The 17,421-nt window shown below is 43.0% G+C and overlaps 1 protein-coding gene across 1 annotated transcript in view; it reads right to left on the minus strand.

Moving 5' to 3' along the window:
* Window positions 1-17,421, minus strand: part of MYO5C (myosin VC) — a 131,681-nt gene that overhangs the window by 70,689 nt on the left and 43,571 nt on the right. The window contains exons 11-16 of the mRNA XM_088839615.1: window positions 14,393-14,474; window positions 12,101-12,241; window positions 10,242-10,367; window positions 5,284-5,367; window positions 2,758-2,892; window positions 1,422-1,519 (exon numbers count right to left, since the gene is read on the minus strand). Of these exons, the coding sequence (XP_088695741.1) occupies window positions 1,422-1,519; window positions 2,758-2,892; window positions 5,284-5,367; window positions 10,242-10,367; window positions 12,101-12,241; window positions 14,393-14,474 (666 nt within the window). The remainder of the gene's footprint in view (window positions 1-1,421; window positions 1,520-2,757; window positions 2,893-5,283; window positions 5,368-10,241; window positions 10,368-12,100; window positions 12,242-14,392; window positions 14,475-17,421) is intronic.

Below are 17,421 nucleotides of genomic sequence, written 5' to 3' on the forward strand. Positions count from 1 at the left end.
CTCTGTGAAACAGTCCAGAAGCACACTGAGGACACAGGGAAAGGACCAGTTGATTGTTTCTTTTTTTTTTCGAGTTTCAAATCAGCTTTCTAAAAACTATCAAGTGTGAATTAATAGTCGAAGAGTGCATGACTTTTGAGAATAGTTCCAATTAAAAGTAAACTATTGAAATTTAGGTTATTAATAAATATGAAGCAGAATATATATACTTGCATAAATATAAATATATAACTTCTTTAGTCTACCATTCTTCATTATGATGGTATGCCATCACTTGGGCTAAGATGAATGTATTTACTAGATCTACATCCAAAGTGCTGTTCTGTACATACTATAATTTTGAACCACAACATTTTTCAAATATTTTATGTCTTGATAAAAAACCTTTAAATTATTGGAAGAAAACAATTAATAAATAACAAACATTTAGGAGAAACAGATCATGAAAATCTGCTTCAGTTTTTAGATTCATATGAATAAATGTTTAAAAGTTTCTGGTAGATACACAGTAACTTAATTCCAGTAATTTGACTTTCAAAATATTTACCTCAAACTAGCTTTTTAACATCTGTTTTATTCTTTATAGTATAATCATCTAGAGGGCTCCAAAAAACCATAGGATAATCTTAATAGATGCAGAAAAGGCTTTCAACAAAATTTAACATTCATTTATTATAAAAACTCTCCAGAAAGTGGTATAGAGGGAACCTACTTCCACATAATAAAGGCCCTGTATGATAAACCCACAGTAAACATTATTCTCAATGGGGAAGAACTGAAAGCATCTCCTCTGGGAGCAGCTGATTCTGACCAAGATGGCAGGGAGCAGCTCTGTGGGGAAATGACAACCAGAATGAGAGAAACATCCAAGCTCACCCATCCTAGCACCTACATGTTGCTGCGTTCCCTGTTCAAGACACTCCACAGGTGGCCCTCTGGCTTAGGTCTGACCCTCTGAGGACCCCAGACAAAGGACAGTGCAGCCCCTAAGGTGCCTCTCAGCTTGAGTCACCTAAGAGACCCTCTGTAACTTCTACTCATGGGTTCGGGTCTTTCTCTTGGGGCCCCAGAGAATAAGCCTAAGACCTCGTGCCAGGTTTGAAGGCAAAATTTCAGACCTTTCTACAGTCTTTCTCCTGCAAACACATACAAATTCTTACCATCAAGGAAAATGTTCTGGCTTTCTCAGTTGCATAAGCTCTAGCTGTAGAATAATTGTTTCAGATCTAGCCCCTTTGCTTAACCCAGAGATGAGCCGGCTTAGCCAGAGGGGTTGAACTAGATGTAGAGGGCAGACTTGTTTTGAATCATTTAAAAACCCAGAAATAGTAAAGTTCTAGACAATTACTAGTAAATTCTCCAACATCACGACAGAGATGGCTTTCTCGGTGTTTTACCCTCCTCTGTTGCAGAACACTTACTCAAAGGGCAGTTTCTCATCATTTGGCTTAATACATCGGACATAGTGGGGAGTGGTGGCGTTGAGAGTCTCCATGAGCAAGTAGAGAGAGCTGCGAAACTAGGAAACAAGGTCAGGTGGCAAACATTGCACTGAATATAATGCTTCAGTTCAGTTCAGTTCAGTCGCTCAGTCGTGTCCAACTCTTTGCGACCCCATGAATCAGCACACCAGGCCTCCCTGTCCATCACCAACTCCCGGAGTTCACTCAAACTCATGTCCACAGAGTCGGTGATGCCATCCAGCCATCTCATTCTCTGTCGTCCCCTTCTCCTCCTGCCCCCAATCCCTCCCAGCATCACACTCTTTTCCAGTGAGTCAACTCGTCGCATGAGGTGGCCAAAGTATTGGAGTTTCAGCTTTAGCATCAGTCCTTCCAATGAACACCCAGGACTGATCTCCTTTAGAATGGACTGGTTGGATCTCCTTGCAGTCCAAGGGACTCTCAAGAGTCTTCTCCAGCACCACAGTTCAAAAGCATCAATTCTATATAATGCTTAGATGAAGGTTAAAAATAAAAAAGGGCCTCTACTGTATAGCACAGGGAACTCTACTCAAAGTTGTGTGGCAGTCTGGATGGGAGGGGAGTTTGGGGGAGAATGGATACATGTGTATGTTTGGTTGGGTCCCCTTGCCTTTCATCTGAAACTATCACAACATTGTTAATCAAATATACTCCAGTATAAAATAGAAAGTTAAAAAAAGAGGTTCAACCTTGATAAGTTACTCAAGAAGAGGAAAAATGAAGTTCATGCATAAACACCTATTATGAAAGGTTTTAGTCTATGACTGGGTTTTTCTCAGCATATCCTGCTTTTATGGAAAGAGCAGTTCTCCGTTCAATATTCCCAATAGCCAAGGGCTTAGTGAGTCAGGTTATTGTGCAAACATATGGTTTGCTCGGGTGCATGTAGACTTAGAGGTGGAGGCACCATGACGACGAACTACTGCTCTTCTTTGTGTTTATATTAGATTTGAAGCAGCCCAGTGCCAGTGCGCATGTCCGTGGCTTCCTAGGTAATGCAATGGTAAAGAATCTACCTGCCAGTGCAGGAGACATGAGACATGGGTTCGATCCCTGGGTCTGGAAAATCCCCAGGAGGAGGGTGTGGCAACCCACACTAGTATTCTTGGCCTGGAGAATCTCATGGAGAGAAGCGCCTAGCAGGCTATAGTCCAAAGGGTCAAAAAGAATCAGATACAACCGAGCACAGCACAGTGTCCAGGTCCAGAATGGTCCCACCCAGTCCTGATCCCTGCCCTCAGCCTGGCTGGGCCCTCAGCCACTCTATGGGTACCTTGCTCCCCACGGTGCTCCGGAAATGCTTGTTGTTTGGCTTGATGACTGGCTTTGCAGATTTGACTGTGATCGCTGAACCAAATGGGGAAGAAGGAACCGGATTTTCTTGAAAAAAGTTGGCACAGAGATGAAACTGGGAAGAACAGAGAGGGTTTTAATGTCAAAAGTGTTTGCCCACAGTCCTCAGCTGGTATAATTGAGGAAAAGGTCACCATAATCCCAACCCGTCTAAACCAGTGGTGAGTAAAGTAACAATCCTGGCCAAATCTCAGTTCCACAAGGGGATCGCCCTCACTGGGGATGACTGATGGTTTCTTTCCCAGGAATGAGAGCAGGAAGGAAACCATGTGAATGTCTGTATGTGGGTATCACTCCAAGAATCAGAAAATGAGATAATCTTCCTCCTTCTGTGCCTTGGCTCATGTTGCTTCTGCACTCGGAATCTCTTCCCTCCTAACCTCACATTCTCAGCCCTACAGATTCAACTGTTGTTCAGTAACTAAGTTGTGCTGGACTCTTTGTGACCACATGGACTGCAGCCTTCCAGGTTCCTCTGTCTTTCACTGTCTCCTAGAGTTTGCTCAAATTCCAATGAGTTGGTGATGCTATCTAAACCCTACCCATTAAATAAGGTTCTATTATAATATTTTCCAGCCCCACTCCCTTCAGAATACCTTTCCTGGTGTCCCAGCATGAATTAATTCCAACTTCCTCTGAGTTATTTTAATCTTTAATCTGTACCTTTTTTTAAGACACTACTTTCTACTCCACATCACTTGTTCTTTCAAATGCCTTATCTCTTGGAGAAAATCTTACGTTTTCTTCTTTTAAATCAGACATTGAGAATTTCCTTTGGGGGAGAATTCTTGCCTGATGTATCCTGTAGCCCCCATGGAACAAGTGAATCTGAAATTCCCAGGCCTCTGATAGCTTGTGGGTTTAGTGGAGAGACCCATCGTCATGGCAATCTGAATTCCCCTTGAGGAATCCAGCATTCTTGACCCCAAGCTGGCCTGGGGTGAGTAAACAATCAGTGAATTACGTAAACTAATTTGGTACACAAAATACAGCCTATTTCTACATTGAATTCTCTGTCATAAATCAATTTTAATAACTGAAGTTTCCATGGCCAGGGATTTAGTTATGACAATTAGGGGAAGTGCTCAGGCTTATTTGGGAAATTGTCAAAATACTTGAGCATTAACAAAGGACAAGGGACCTTCAAAAACAAGGAAAATAAGAATGATAATCAAATCTTCACAAAAAATGAAGGACTGTGTATGAAACATCCTTATTCTCAAACTTTAAGAATTTGAGTTCTTAAAATTCTTAAATTGAGAGAAACGTTTAAGGAGGAAAAGAAATAGCCAGAAGTCACTCTTAAAGTAACACTTCGGCACATGGTACCATGGATTCAAGGAGCTCACGTTCACAGAGCAGCACCCTGCCTTGCTTTGGTTTTCTTGAGCACTTACTTACCACTACCTATGATTTGCTCTCATCTTGGAGGTATGTTGCTCCCTGTGGGATGTGAGCTCCTTGAGGTCAGGAACCCTATCTGCCTTGTTTACTGCTGTTTCCCCAAAGTCTAGGACAGTGTTTGGTGTACGGTAGGTGCAGCATAAACATCTGTGAGTGAAGGTATGAAATGTGAATCATGACTTTTTAAACGATCATCCTCGCTGTCCTTCCTCTCTGTCATCGGCACATTTGATTTTTGATTTTGCACGTACTGAAAATTTGAATGCTTTCAGAAGCTAGAAACGAATCTTAGTGCCAATTCTAAAATGGTCATTTTTTGTTTGTATATGAAAGTGGCATCTAGATTTCTAATGAAGAAGGATAATACAGTTGGGATTAAATATCTTGGACTAGTACTGGATCTTCTAAAGCATCTGGCCAGCTTGGTATCCTGTGAAAGTTTTTTGTTTTCTGGGTAGACATTCTTATACAGTATTGTCTTTAAAATTAGATTGTCTTTTCTATATTGAAAGCATTTTTATGTTTTCTAATTTAAAAATTAGTATTTTCTTATAGATAGTGTGCAATAAAGCTGAAGAAGGATGTATAGCTTTTGCAAATACTTTAAGAGTAGACAAAATTTTAGATTTGTAAAATTAATATGTTGTACTGGCATAAACTTTCACTTTTCACTTTCACACATTGGAGAAGGAAATGGCAACCCACTCCAGTGTTCTTGCCTGGAGAATCCCAGGGACAGGGGAGCCTGGTGGGCTTCCGTCTATGGGGTCACACAGAGTCGGACACGACTGAAGTGATGCAGCAGCAGCAGCAGCAGCAACTGGCACAAAATAGTTTTAAATTATATTTTAAAAAGCTCTCTAAAAATAAAACAAAATAAAATACTCACCACTATACTAATGAGGATGACTTTTTGTATGCAGAAGCTACAATTTGTTGTTACAAGACAGATAACACACATGCTTCTTTCTCTTGATACACATCTGGGTCCATGTCAAGTACACAATGAATAACATAAACTACCCTTTAGGACTTTACAAACCTTGCTTGCTCTCAGGATTTCAACCAGCATGTCATAGACGGTATCTCTGTTCTTCTCAAGGAAACCTTCACATTTATACTCTACCTATGCAAACAAAGGAATTATTTCCAAAGAGGCAAAACCTGACAGCATCTAAGTACCACAAGTTTCTTTCTTTCTTTTTTTTTTAAGAACGATTAATGAAGGGACTTTAAAAGCAATGTTTCAAAAAGAGATTCAGTTTCTGCTTGTCTCAGCAACCTTATTATATTATAGAAACCTTAGAAAGCTTGGGCTGTGTCATCTGATGGAAAGCACCATGTTCTTCCACTACCTGGACTTCTCACTGGCCACTCTACACTCACCTACACTCACCTGTTAGTTCCCACTGGCCACAGGTGACTGACTGTTCCCTGTTATATGTGCAGTTGATATAAGAAGACCTCACTTAGGGTTCTCTTTGCCTTTGAAGTCACCAGGAGGAGGAGAAAAGTTCAGTGGTATCCTTTGAGTTCAAACAGAAATGTCTTCCGAATCAGCATTAATGTGGTAGAAAGAAAAGAAAAACTGACCAGCTGACCACACAGCTTTCCAAGGCACAAAACCCTTAGAGTCAGATTTAGAGTGGGTTAGAATTTGGTTTAGAAAAACCCTGCATGAAGCCCTTTCTGATTCATGAGGCTTCTTGAATCCCTAACAACAACATAGCCAGAGTGGCTCCTTAAATATTCAAATCTCTAGTTAGTGACAAAGCTACAGTCATCAAGACAGTATGGCACTGCCATAAAGACAGACACATAAATCAATATAACAGAATAGACAGCCCAGAAATGAACCCACACTTTTATGGGCAATTAATCTATGACAAAGGAGGCAAGGGTATACGGTGGGGAAAAGACAGCCTCTTCAATAAATGGTGTTGGGGAAACTGGACAGCTACATGTAAAAGAACCAAACTGGACTATTCCCACATCATGCACAAAAATAAATTCAAAATGGATTAAAATTTAAATGTAAGACCTGAAAACATAAAACTTGTAAAAGAGAACACAGGTAGCATACTCTTTGACATTGGTCTTAGTAATACTTTGGGGGATATGTTTCCTCAGACCAGGGAAACAAAAGCAAAAATAAATTGGGCTACACCAAACTAAGAAGTTTTTACACAGCAAAGGTAACTATCAACAAAACAAAAAGGCCACCTACTGAATGGAGAAGTTATTTGTAAATGATGTATCTGATAAGGGATTAACATCCAAAATATAAGAACTTATACAACTCAACTACAAAAAAAGAATCCTATTTAAAAAATGAGCAGAGAATCTGAATAGATATTTTTCCAAAGAAGACAAACAGATGGTCACCAGGCACATGAAAAGATACTCAGTGCTACTAATCACTGGGAAATGCAAATCAAAGCCACAGTGAGATAAACCTCACACCTGTCAGCATAGCTATCATCGAAAAGACAACAAATAACAAGTGTTGGTAAGGATGTGGGGAAAAGAACACTGTGTACTGTCAGTGGGAATGCAGATTGGTGCAGCCATTATTGAAAACAGTATGGAGTTTACTCAAAAAATTTAAAATAGAATTGCCATTTGATGCAGCAATTTCACTCCTGGGGGTGTGTGTGTGTATATATATATATATATATATACACATATATATGTATCTCAAGAAAACCAAAACACTAATTCAAAAAGATATTTGCACCCCTGTTGTTCATTGCAGCACTATTTACAATAGTCAAATCTCTGGATTGTGTATTTTAAAATGTGATATTCTTCATAAATAAAAAAACATTTTTAAAATTGTGAACAAACAGGCTCTTGGGGTGCTGGAATGTGGAGGCAGAGAGGGTGTTCAGGGACCCCTGACAAGGATGCTGCTTTGCCCCATGGGTAGGAAATTATCCTTACTGGTGCACAGTTTGGGTTAGGAACCAGGTACGCTGGCTGTCTGTAAACACACCCTTGTGAATAAAGCGCGAGGACTGTTGTGTAAGTTCTTCCAGGCCAGTGTGTGAGCCACTAGATAAACAAGCAGTCTCCTTTCCCAGGAGACTGCCTGCAGGGACAGTGTCACAGACAGCTGAGTGTCTCTGCCAGAGCGCTGAGGAGCACAGCAAAGTGTGCTCACTCACTGTGTCTCAGCACAGCTGACTTGCTCTAAAGACGATTTTATTTTCCTGGCTAATTAAATTGAGAATGTAAGTTAACGCTATGGCATGTGTGGTTTCTTCCCTCCAATCCACAGTCCGCACAAAACGCTGCATTTTTAGCTTTCTTAAGAGGATCCTCTTCAGTTCAGTCGCTCTGTCGTGTCCGACTCTCCGCAACCCCATGAATCACAGCACGCCAGGCCTCCCTGTCCATCACCAACTCCTGGACTTCACTCAAACTCATGTCCACAGAGTCGGTGATGCCATCCAGCCATCTCATTCTCCGTCATCCCCTTCTCCTCCCGCCCCCAACCTTTCCCAGCAGCAGAGTCTTTTCCAGAGAGTCAACTCATCGCATGAGGTGGCCAAAGTATTGCAGTTTCAGCTTTAGCATCAGTCCTTCCAATGAACACCCAGGATCGATCTCCCTTAGAATGGACTGGTTGGATCTCCTTGCAGTCCAAGGGACTCTCAAGAGTCTTCTCCAACACCACAGTTCAAAAGCATCAATTCTTCGGCGATCAGCTTTCTTCACAGTCCAACTCTCACATCCATACATGACCACGGGAAAAACCATAGCCTTGACTAGATGGACCTTGGTTGGCAAAGTAATGTCTCCGCTTTTTAATATACTATCTAGGTTGGTCATAACTTTCCTTCCAAGGAGTAAGTGTCTTTTAATTTCATGGCTGCAATCAGCATCCGCAGTGATTTTGAGCCCAAAAAAATAAAATCTGACACTGTTTCCACTGTTTTTCCATCTATTTCCCATGAAGTGATGGGACCAGATGCCATGATCTTTGTTTTCTGAATGTTGAGCTTCAAGCCAACCTTTTCACTCTCCTCTTTCACTTTCATCAAGAGGCTTTTGAGTTCTTCTTCACTTTCTGCCATAAGGGTAGTGTCATCTGTATATCTGAGGTTATTGATATTTCTCCCAGCAATCTTGATTCCAGCTTGTGCTTCTTCCAGCCCAGCGTTCCTCATGATGTACTCTGCATAGAAGTTAAATAAGCAAGGTGACAATATACAGCCTTGACGTACTCCTTTTCCTATTTGGAACCAGTCTGTTGTTTCATGTACAGTTCTGACTGTGGCTTCCTGACCTGCATAGAAGTTTCTCAAGAGGCAGGTCAGGTGGTCTGGTATTCCCATCTCTTTCAGAATGTTCCATAGTTTACTGTGATCCACACAGTCAAAGGCTTTGGCATAGTCAATGAAGCAGAAATAGATATTTTTCTGGAACTCTCTTGCTTTCTCCATGATCCAGTGGATGTTGGCAATTTGATCTCTGGTGCCTCTGCCTTTTCTAAAACCTGCTTGAACATCTGGGAGTTCACGGTTCACATATTGCTGAAGCCTGACTTGGAGGATTTTGAGAATGACTTTACTAGCGTGTGAGATGACTGCAATTGTGCGGTAGTTTGAACATTCTTTGGCATTGCCTTTCTTTGGGATTGGAATGAAGACTGACCTTACCCAGTCCTGTGGCCACTGCTGAGTTTTCCAAATTTGCTGGCATATTGAGTGCAGCACTTTCACAGCATCATCTTTCAGGATTTGAAATAGCTCAAATCCTCTTAGAAGTACCAAATGACAAGAATTAAATGTACAGAAAACATGTACTATAGACAGGGTCTCTTGAAGTAAATCCCATATATGTGCTTTACAGGAAGTCTGATACCTTTTTTTTTTTAACTTGGGATCACAACTGTGAAATTATAAAGGACAACTAGAAAATATAACTTGATACATCAACACTATTTTCATGTGCATCTCTTCAGGAGCTTATGTGAAAAACTTGCAAGCAAGCACTAAAAGACGATCATGCTTAACAGTGCTCCTCTCGCCCACACAGGTTATTAGAGCTGAGCAGCTGGATGTCCCCTCCGCTGCCCCTGTGGGCACCCAGGCACAACCAGCAGACTGACTCACAGCACTAGCAGCTAGGACACACAAGCCCAGGCTGTCCCCACGATCCCAAGGTGCTGGCCAGGCCACAGGAGTAACACCCAAGTAGGTAATAAAGCAGAGAGCAGTTTTCTTAAGGAAGGAAAGTAAGATGAGAAAGCATGTTTAGGGCAGGTGGCTATGGTGAATTGTCTTCTTATCCTTCCATTTTCTAAGCTTTCTGTAATTTGATTTTCTAAAATAATTTTTGAAATTAAAGTAATATTTTTCCATAAGAAACTGGAGACATACAAAGAAAACAAAGATCACCTAGAAAACCCATCATCTTGGGTCAATCTATGTTACCAAAGATATAAATAAATTATGACAATAAAAAGCAAAGGGTCAAAAAAGGACATAGCTTTCAGTGTAGGAAACAACTACTCTTTTTTAAAAATTTACTTTGGCTGTGCTGGCTCTTAGTTGTGGCACTCATACTCTTATCTGTGGCATGTGAGATCTAGTTCCCTGACCAGGGACTGAACCCAGGCCCCTGCATTGGGAGCATGGAGCTTTAGCCACTGGACCACTAGGGAGGTCCCTATCTGGTTTTGATTATAACAATTTCGTACAGCAAATAAACTGATAAACGGTTAATGAACTTACAATAAGCCCCAAATCAGAAATGAGGTCCACTGGCAATACATTTATCTTTAAAAAAATATAATTGAAACTCATATGTGATAAAGCCAAATTGAGAACTGTCACACACACACACACACTTGTGTACACACAAGTATTCCTCATCACAGCTACACGCTAAGTGTGACAGTTCTGACCAGAAAAGCCCCTGGCTTGCCTGCTCATCCCAGGGGACAGCTAGACAGCCGCGGGCAGACAGCTCTGCTCCAGACTCTCACTGTACCTTATCTGCAAAGTGCTGGATGATAAAGGAGATGTTTGACATTCTGGGTTTTTCAAACAAAGAGTTTTTGTTGACAAAATTATTATACAGCTTTTGAAGCCAGTTTTCATCAGTCCCATGTGGTAACTGGAAGAGAAAAGCAAACCAAATAGCAAGTAAGACAACTAGAGACAAAAGATTAACCAAGGGGAGGAAAAGTGCTAATTCTAAGAAACCAAAATGAGCTGCACTTCCAAGTGGACTGCTCGACGTGGGAGGCTCCTTTTTCAACAGCAATAGAGGCATGAGTCTGTCTTTGATCTTATTCTTTAGAGTGATATTTTAATAGACATTTTATCAATGCTCTTTTAGAAGAACAAGATGTTATCAATGAAAAGGAAACAGTGAAATAATGATATAAGATGAAGGATTTTATTTCTGCAAAACTGGCAGTATTTTAATATTTTTTTCCCAAAGTAGTCCAAAGATTCAGGAAAAAGTAGCACAAATTCCATTAGGTGAAAACAATTTTATACTTGGTTGAATGGAGAAAGGTTGGCACCCAAATGTAGTCCTTCCCATCTCCTGCCTCAGGAAGAGTTTTTCTTTTGTTTTACTGCCTAGTTAATAACTTCCTCCTTGAGCTAAGGTCTTAACTACTTACACTAAGATAGTTGCAGAACTTGTTCTTGATACTGGTGATTTTGAAGCTATCACCAGCTCTTTTCAGCCTGAATTCTGTGAATCTAATACTCCATAGTGTCCAAATGACACCTGCACATTTCTTTGTGACACTGGTCACCTAGGGACTATCTCTGTAGTGTTAGTCTCTCAGTTCAATCCGACTCTTTGCAATGTTATGGACTGTCGCCCGCCAGGCTCCTCTGTCCATGGGATTCTCCAGGCAAGAATACTGGAGTGGGCAGCCATTTTCTCCTCCAGGGGATCTTCCCAACCCAGGGATGCAACACAGCTCTCCTGTGTTGCAGGCATATTATTTACCATCTGAGTCACCAGAGAAGCTCTGGAGATTTGATACAAATATTCCTAGAGCCCACATTGGCCTCTGCACCCTGTCCCCCCAGTAGATCATTCCAGAATGTTTGGCCTTGGTGCCTGCCTTTTAATCTTACATCACTGCAGGGATTAAAACAGGTGGCATCAGAAAGGATGGTTTGTGAGAAGAATCATGGAAGTGAGAATTATAGGGAGAAAATACCAGTACGTCTTCAACATTATAATCATGGAAGGGGGTAATACATTTTTGGAAAAAAAAATAAGATGTGTGTGTTTAAACATTAAAATATCAATTTCAAACCAAAAAAGATCAAATACTGTCCTAGGGATTATTTTTTCCTATGGCCCCATGAAGGCCACTGCTAGGCTGACTCACTATAAAGTTGTTCCTCCCAGAGGGTAATAACAATAGGAAACTTCCTAGAGACTCTTTTCTCAATTGTATGATGTTGATTTTTCAGTTGCACCTCCCAGTGGGTGACTCATGGAATCAGGAAGTAAGAGAAAACTCAATTCCTGTTAGTCATTAACAACTGGAGTGTGGTCACTTGCTGTTTCCATGTCTACTCTACATATACACCCAGAGACAGCTTCAAAGGGTTCCTCCCTGCTAGACATGACCTAAGAGGTCATGCACGTTACTCATTGGTGGGCTATACATGCTGAGGGTGGGAGGTTTACCTGGCCTCTTGGGGTTCCTGCTATGGACTGCTGTCCCAGAATTAACAGCCAATCAACTGGTAATTGATCAATCAGGAATTTATATTTTAGATTTTAGGAATTTAGATTTTAAAAAATTCTATTTGGAAATAGGCTCATCTATTATTGCTCTGAAGTTAAAGAAAATTAGTTGTAAAAGTTACCAAGCATTCTTCATCCAGTAACTCCAAAATGCCCATTTTTGCTTCAATCAGGTCAATGACTGGTTGGTTGTCATAAAAATCTATCAGAGTCCAAGGAATGTCTTCCTTCATATACTCTTCTTGTTCAAGTTTAAAGACATGCTGGAAATTCAGAAGTTAATATAGAAAGTAAAAGAGAGTATTAGAGTGTGCTTCTGAAGAACAGGACATAAACATTTGGAAAATATAGGCACATGACTTGATTTGTGATGTTCATGGAAGCCTCCAAGGGACATGTCACTCCCCTTACCCACAATCAGTGCTGCTGAGGCCCTAACTGAGGCCCTAGTTGTCATCTTCCTGCCCAGGCTGAGGGGGTCCCCACGTCCTGGGGTGTACAGTCTGGGCTAGCCGCCACCTTTGGTACTCGAGGAGCCTCTCCCTGCCCAGCCACTGCTGCTGTCAAACACGGAGCCAGTCTCTTTGACTGGGTTAAGAGCAAGCCCAGCCGAGAGGGGCCAGTGTGAGAGGCTAACGACTTGAAGAGCTTTGTGCATTACTTGTTTGAGCCACAGGGGTACAGGGAGGGCTTCCGAGAGGGCTGGCTCAGGCTCATCCTGGCTGCAGGTGGCAGAAGGGGGAGGGGTTGCAAGGAGAAAGGCTCCCACGGGAGAATCCCACTGGGAACTGCATGAAGCCCAACAGGTGGCTGGGAACCGAACAGTGCCCACACAAGCTAGGGAGAGAGAGAGAGAACGCACAATGGTGATGGCTGGAGTGATAGATGGGGCTGCCGAGGACAGCAGAGGGGAAATCATGCCAGACCAGATTCGTGGTGAACCCCCAGAGAATCTCAGTCCTGTGGTCTTTTCCAGGGGGCAGTGAGGACCCATGGAGTTCATAACGAGACTTAGGTTCTGGAAAGGTAACTCGCTTGGGGGGTGGGAATGGCTCTGAAGAGGCCAGAACTGGAGGGGAGGGCCCAGTCAGGACTCAGCCCAGGGTTCCGCAGAGGCCAGACTGTGCAAGGAAGGGGCGTAAGAGCAAAGAGGCTGGTGAACCCAAGGCTCAGGACACCGGGTCAGGGGTGGTGCTTTAACCACAGAAGGGAGCATAGACGGCACGGAGGCCGAGAGAGGAAGGTGGCAGGGTCACTTTGTCTCGGCTCAGCTCCAGAAGCTACTCAGATGCAGGGGTCCAGCAGAGGCCAGATTTATGGGACAGGAGCCAGGAGAGAACTCACTAAGGCTTATACTTATATTTTAAGTCATTACCCGTCCCAGGAGGAACTGTACATTGATAGATAACTCTAACAACATCAAAGGGGGAAAAATAAGGAGGATTTAGTGGAAGAGGAGGAAAGGCAGAATAAAAAAAGAAAAGAATGGAATTTCAGCCTCTGATGTGTTATTTTCAGTGTCTCGCATATGTATCATTCTAAGGTTGCAGTGAATGTGTGTGTTGGGAACCAAAGTGGCCCTGGAGTCCGGAGAGGGGCAGGATCCACATGTACTATTTGACTTCAGGTGAGTTATGCTGCATATTCACTTGGAATAAATCTTAGTTTCAGTTTTAAATGCTAAACTTCCAGGGAATTCATGAGAATGATAACAGAGTACAAATGTGGGGTGAAATTTAATGCTTCTGCATGGATAAACTTTGGAGTAAGCAATAAGAGAGCAAAGAAGCATTTACTGAATATGATTCAATATTAAGCATTCTCCTCACAAGAATACTAGGAAAATACAACTGACCCATTTTCAAAATGAGAAAACTGAGGCTCAGAGAACCCAAGGCCCCAGGGGAAGGAGGTGGTAGAACTGAGACTGAAATCCACTTCAGTTTCAGCAAAAGCTCATGATCTCTATGATGTCACACTATCTTTTCCTCACGACCTGTGTGGAAGAAGCTGAATTTCAAAAGACAAGCAGGAGTTCTCCAGGTGAAGAGGAAGGGATGGGAAAGGACATGGGCTGGTGGGTTGTGGCAGAGATTAGGTGCAGATACCGAGGCTCACAAGGACTGGAGCCCGCAGGAAACTAAGTGACTTGGTCTGGCTGGAAGGGGTCTGTATCCAAGAATGGAAGGTGATAAAGTGAAACAAACATTGGCAGGTGCCTCCACAAAAACAGGATGGGAAGGTGCAGTGTCAAGAAACAACCACAAGATGGTGCAGTGACCCAGCATGTGACTCTATGCTGGTGAGATTTGAAGAGGCAAAGAGCCAGACAGCCTCTCTCCCTGTTCAGACAGACAGACAGACAGACAGACACAGCCGAGAGCTAGTTTCAAGAAGGCAAAAAAGTCACCTACCAGGTTAAACTGCTGTTGCAGCTTTTCATTAGCATAATTGATGCAAAACTGTTCAAAGCTGTTCACATCAAAGGTTTCAAAACTGAAATACAGTTTAAACTAGTTAAGACATAACTTGAAGGACATACACATTTGTTTCCAGGTTAGTATTTTTCACAACTTTAACAGTGTAACTTTTTATGTTTTCTGTGAGTTTTAAACATGACTTAATTCTTGTTTTAACCACCCTAGCAGTCAGCTTATAAGTCACGTTTTTCCAGGCTGCCCCAGGAAGGAATCTGGTGTGTACAAAACACCTACTTCAGGCAGGCACTAAAATAGGCACGTGCACAATATGGCATATCACACAATCTGCACAACAACACTGACATCAGCCTCATTATCCTCAGTTCATAGATGAGGAAACAAGACTGAGAAGTTCAAAAATTTGTGTGGGTCACACAGTCAGTGTCAGACTTAGCTATGAGTCCACCTGACTGCAACACTTCTGCTCCCAGTGAAAAAAGGCAACGTTGTCTCCTGTGATCCTACTCATTGCTGAAGGCAGAGGCAGCACAGTTTTGCCTCCTCAAGGGGCGCTTTCATAGTCCTCAGAGGAAAAGAGCAAGGTCAGCCCAGCAGACACCTTCAGGCCCAAGGAAGACATGGCCCCACCTCCATCTTCAGACTTTCAATGGCTGCCTCTGGAGTTGCAGACCCAGGAGCTGAGAAGGCCGGGAGATGACAGCATGGAGAGCGACTGGAACTGCGTGGGACCCGTGATAACCTGGTCTGCCCTATAGGATGGTTGCTGCTCAGCTCAAGCCAGCTGTGGCCATGGCTTAATCAGGTCAGGATGTCTGGTCACCTGACTCTCAAAAGAATCCAGAAACCTGGACTTTACCCCACTCTGTAAAACACGATGTAGGCTGAACAGAACTGGGGCACCCAATCCACCACCAGGGCAGAGGAGCATTCCTGCCAGGAGGAATCCGAGCACTTTAGGTTTTGGTGCTGATGCCCATCACCATGCTTAACCCCAACACCACCCTAGGTGAAGGGCTGCCCTGACCCCACTGCTACACACGACGGTCAGAAGAGATGGAGACCATCACAGAGCGGTGCCAGACACATGAAATCTGACCCCAGCTCGTGGTGACTCTAAAGCTTAGTTCTTAATTGCTCTAATCCTGAGAGGTTCCTGCCAGCTCCAACCACGGGTCCCCTGGAGTCTCACATGACTGAGCCCATTTGGCTCAGTGTAGAATTTCTGGGGAGGTTAAGGTCCCAGACTGTCCATGGAGCAAGAGGAGAACAGAGTCCTGACAGCCCCATTCCACTAGTGCCCTGGGTGATCGAGAGGCTCGGCCGGCTGGACACTGCAGACAGGCCACAGCTGGGCCAGGAGGGGAGGCAGAAGGGCCTCACTGTGCCCTGCAGCCCATCGCTGGGGTCAAAGGCAGGACTTCCCAGGGTAGAGGCGGGATGTCAAACATTAATGACGTTTGTTTTCCTGTTCACATCGGAATAATCCTTATGGTTTGTAAAGATGCATTCACAATTTCTTCCATTTGACTTTGGTAATATCCCTGAGAGAGAGGCCCCATCTTACAGACACAGATACTGAGGTTCAGTGACGCCCTCCAGGCCACATAATCGGTGTGGGGCAGTGCTTACTCCCTGGGGTCTGACTCCTGGCCCCAAGCCCTTCCAGCTCGGTGTCCAGAGAACATAAACATCTGGCTGGCTAGGGAACCACAAGCCTGCACGATGTCCCGAGCTGAAAGCTCAAGGCTCACAGCTTGGGCGTTAATTGTCTTCATGCAGGGTAACTTTCCCTTTTAGGCCGCCTTATTCCCAGCTCACCCTGAGCTCAGCTCTCGCAGCAGCTGCAGGTGTACAGGGCAAGGGCCAATCCAACCTCAAGGAGCATACTGGAGAAAGGATTCACTTCAGACAGTAACACTCTTATTTAAAGAGAGCTTACTCTTTTGGAGGGGTAAAATGAATTCATGGGTGACAAGTGAGCATGTTACTGTTTAAATTTTTAAAGAGGGGTTTAATTTTAAAATTTAAATTTAAAATATACTCTAACAAGTTCTTAAAAATTTACAGTTCCTCCTCTGAAGTTTGCCCACTTAGCCAAAAATTCAAATTCCTTATTAATGTGGTCTATCAGCTTTGTGGATGCCTGATGCCTGCCTGCTGTTCTCTTGACTCCTTATTCTCAGCTGCCCCCTCTCTTCCTGGTGCCTGGTTAACCGGTGGCACATCCATCCACTTATTCCTTTCCCATGAACCATCCCAATCTCTGATGGCCTCTTCCTCCACTAAAATTTAAGTCCCAACAGGGCAGGGGCCAGATGTCTGTTCTGTTCACCCATCACACCTGACACAGTTCCTGGCACATGAATATGTTTTCTTGAATGAGATAATATATTCTTAAAAATAAAGGGCTATTTATTTTAAAAAACACAGAAAACAGCAGAGAAAAATATAACAATCACTTATTTCCATCACAATGAGAGAGACTATCATTAGGCAGGACTATTTCCATTTAAAAGTCTACTTATATGATTACTGGCTGCTCAAATCCTTATTTTTAAGGTAAATAATTTACTAGACTACCCCAGCAATGTAAGAGTTTTATAACTGATGACAGATACTATTAATTGGGAGTTATATGTATTAACTTAGAACCCAGATGGCAACCCGCTCCAGTACTCTTGCCTGGAAAATCCCAAGGACAGAGGAGCCTCATGGGCTACAGTCCATGGGGTTGCAAGAGTTGGGCACAACTTAGCAACTAAACCACCAAACTACCACCGTGTTAAACAGGTAACATCCCTGAGTCTCGTATGAAATAGTTTCATATGAAATAACTATTTCTCTATTTCTGGGTAGAAGTTCTGCCTGCCTGACCCTGCAGCAGGTAGCAGCCGGCCAGCAGAGCGAGCTAGCCCCTCCATATGGGAAGGGAGGAGGGTGAGTTGCTTTCTCCAGGGTGGAATACTCCGTGATGCCTTCCCTGGGACAATCTGCCCCTTTCC

The sequence above is a fragment of the Moschus berezovskii genome, chromosome 9 (assembly GCF_049115385.1).
Source record: "Moschus berezovskii isolate FMDL1 chromosome 9, NW_MosBer_1.0, whole genome shotgun sequence".
Classification (NCBI taxonomy): domain Eukaryota; kingdom Metazoa; phylum Chordata; class Mammalia; order Artiodactyla; family Moschidae; genus Moschus; species Moschus berezovskii.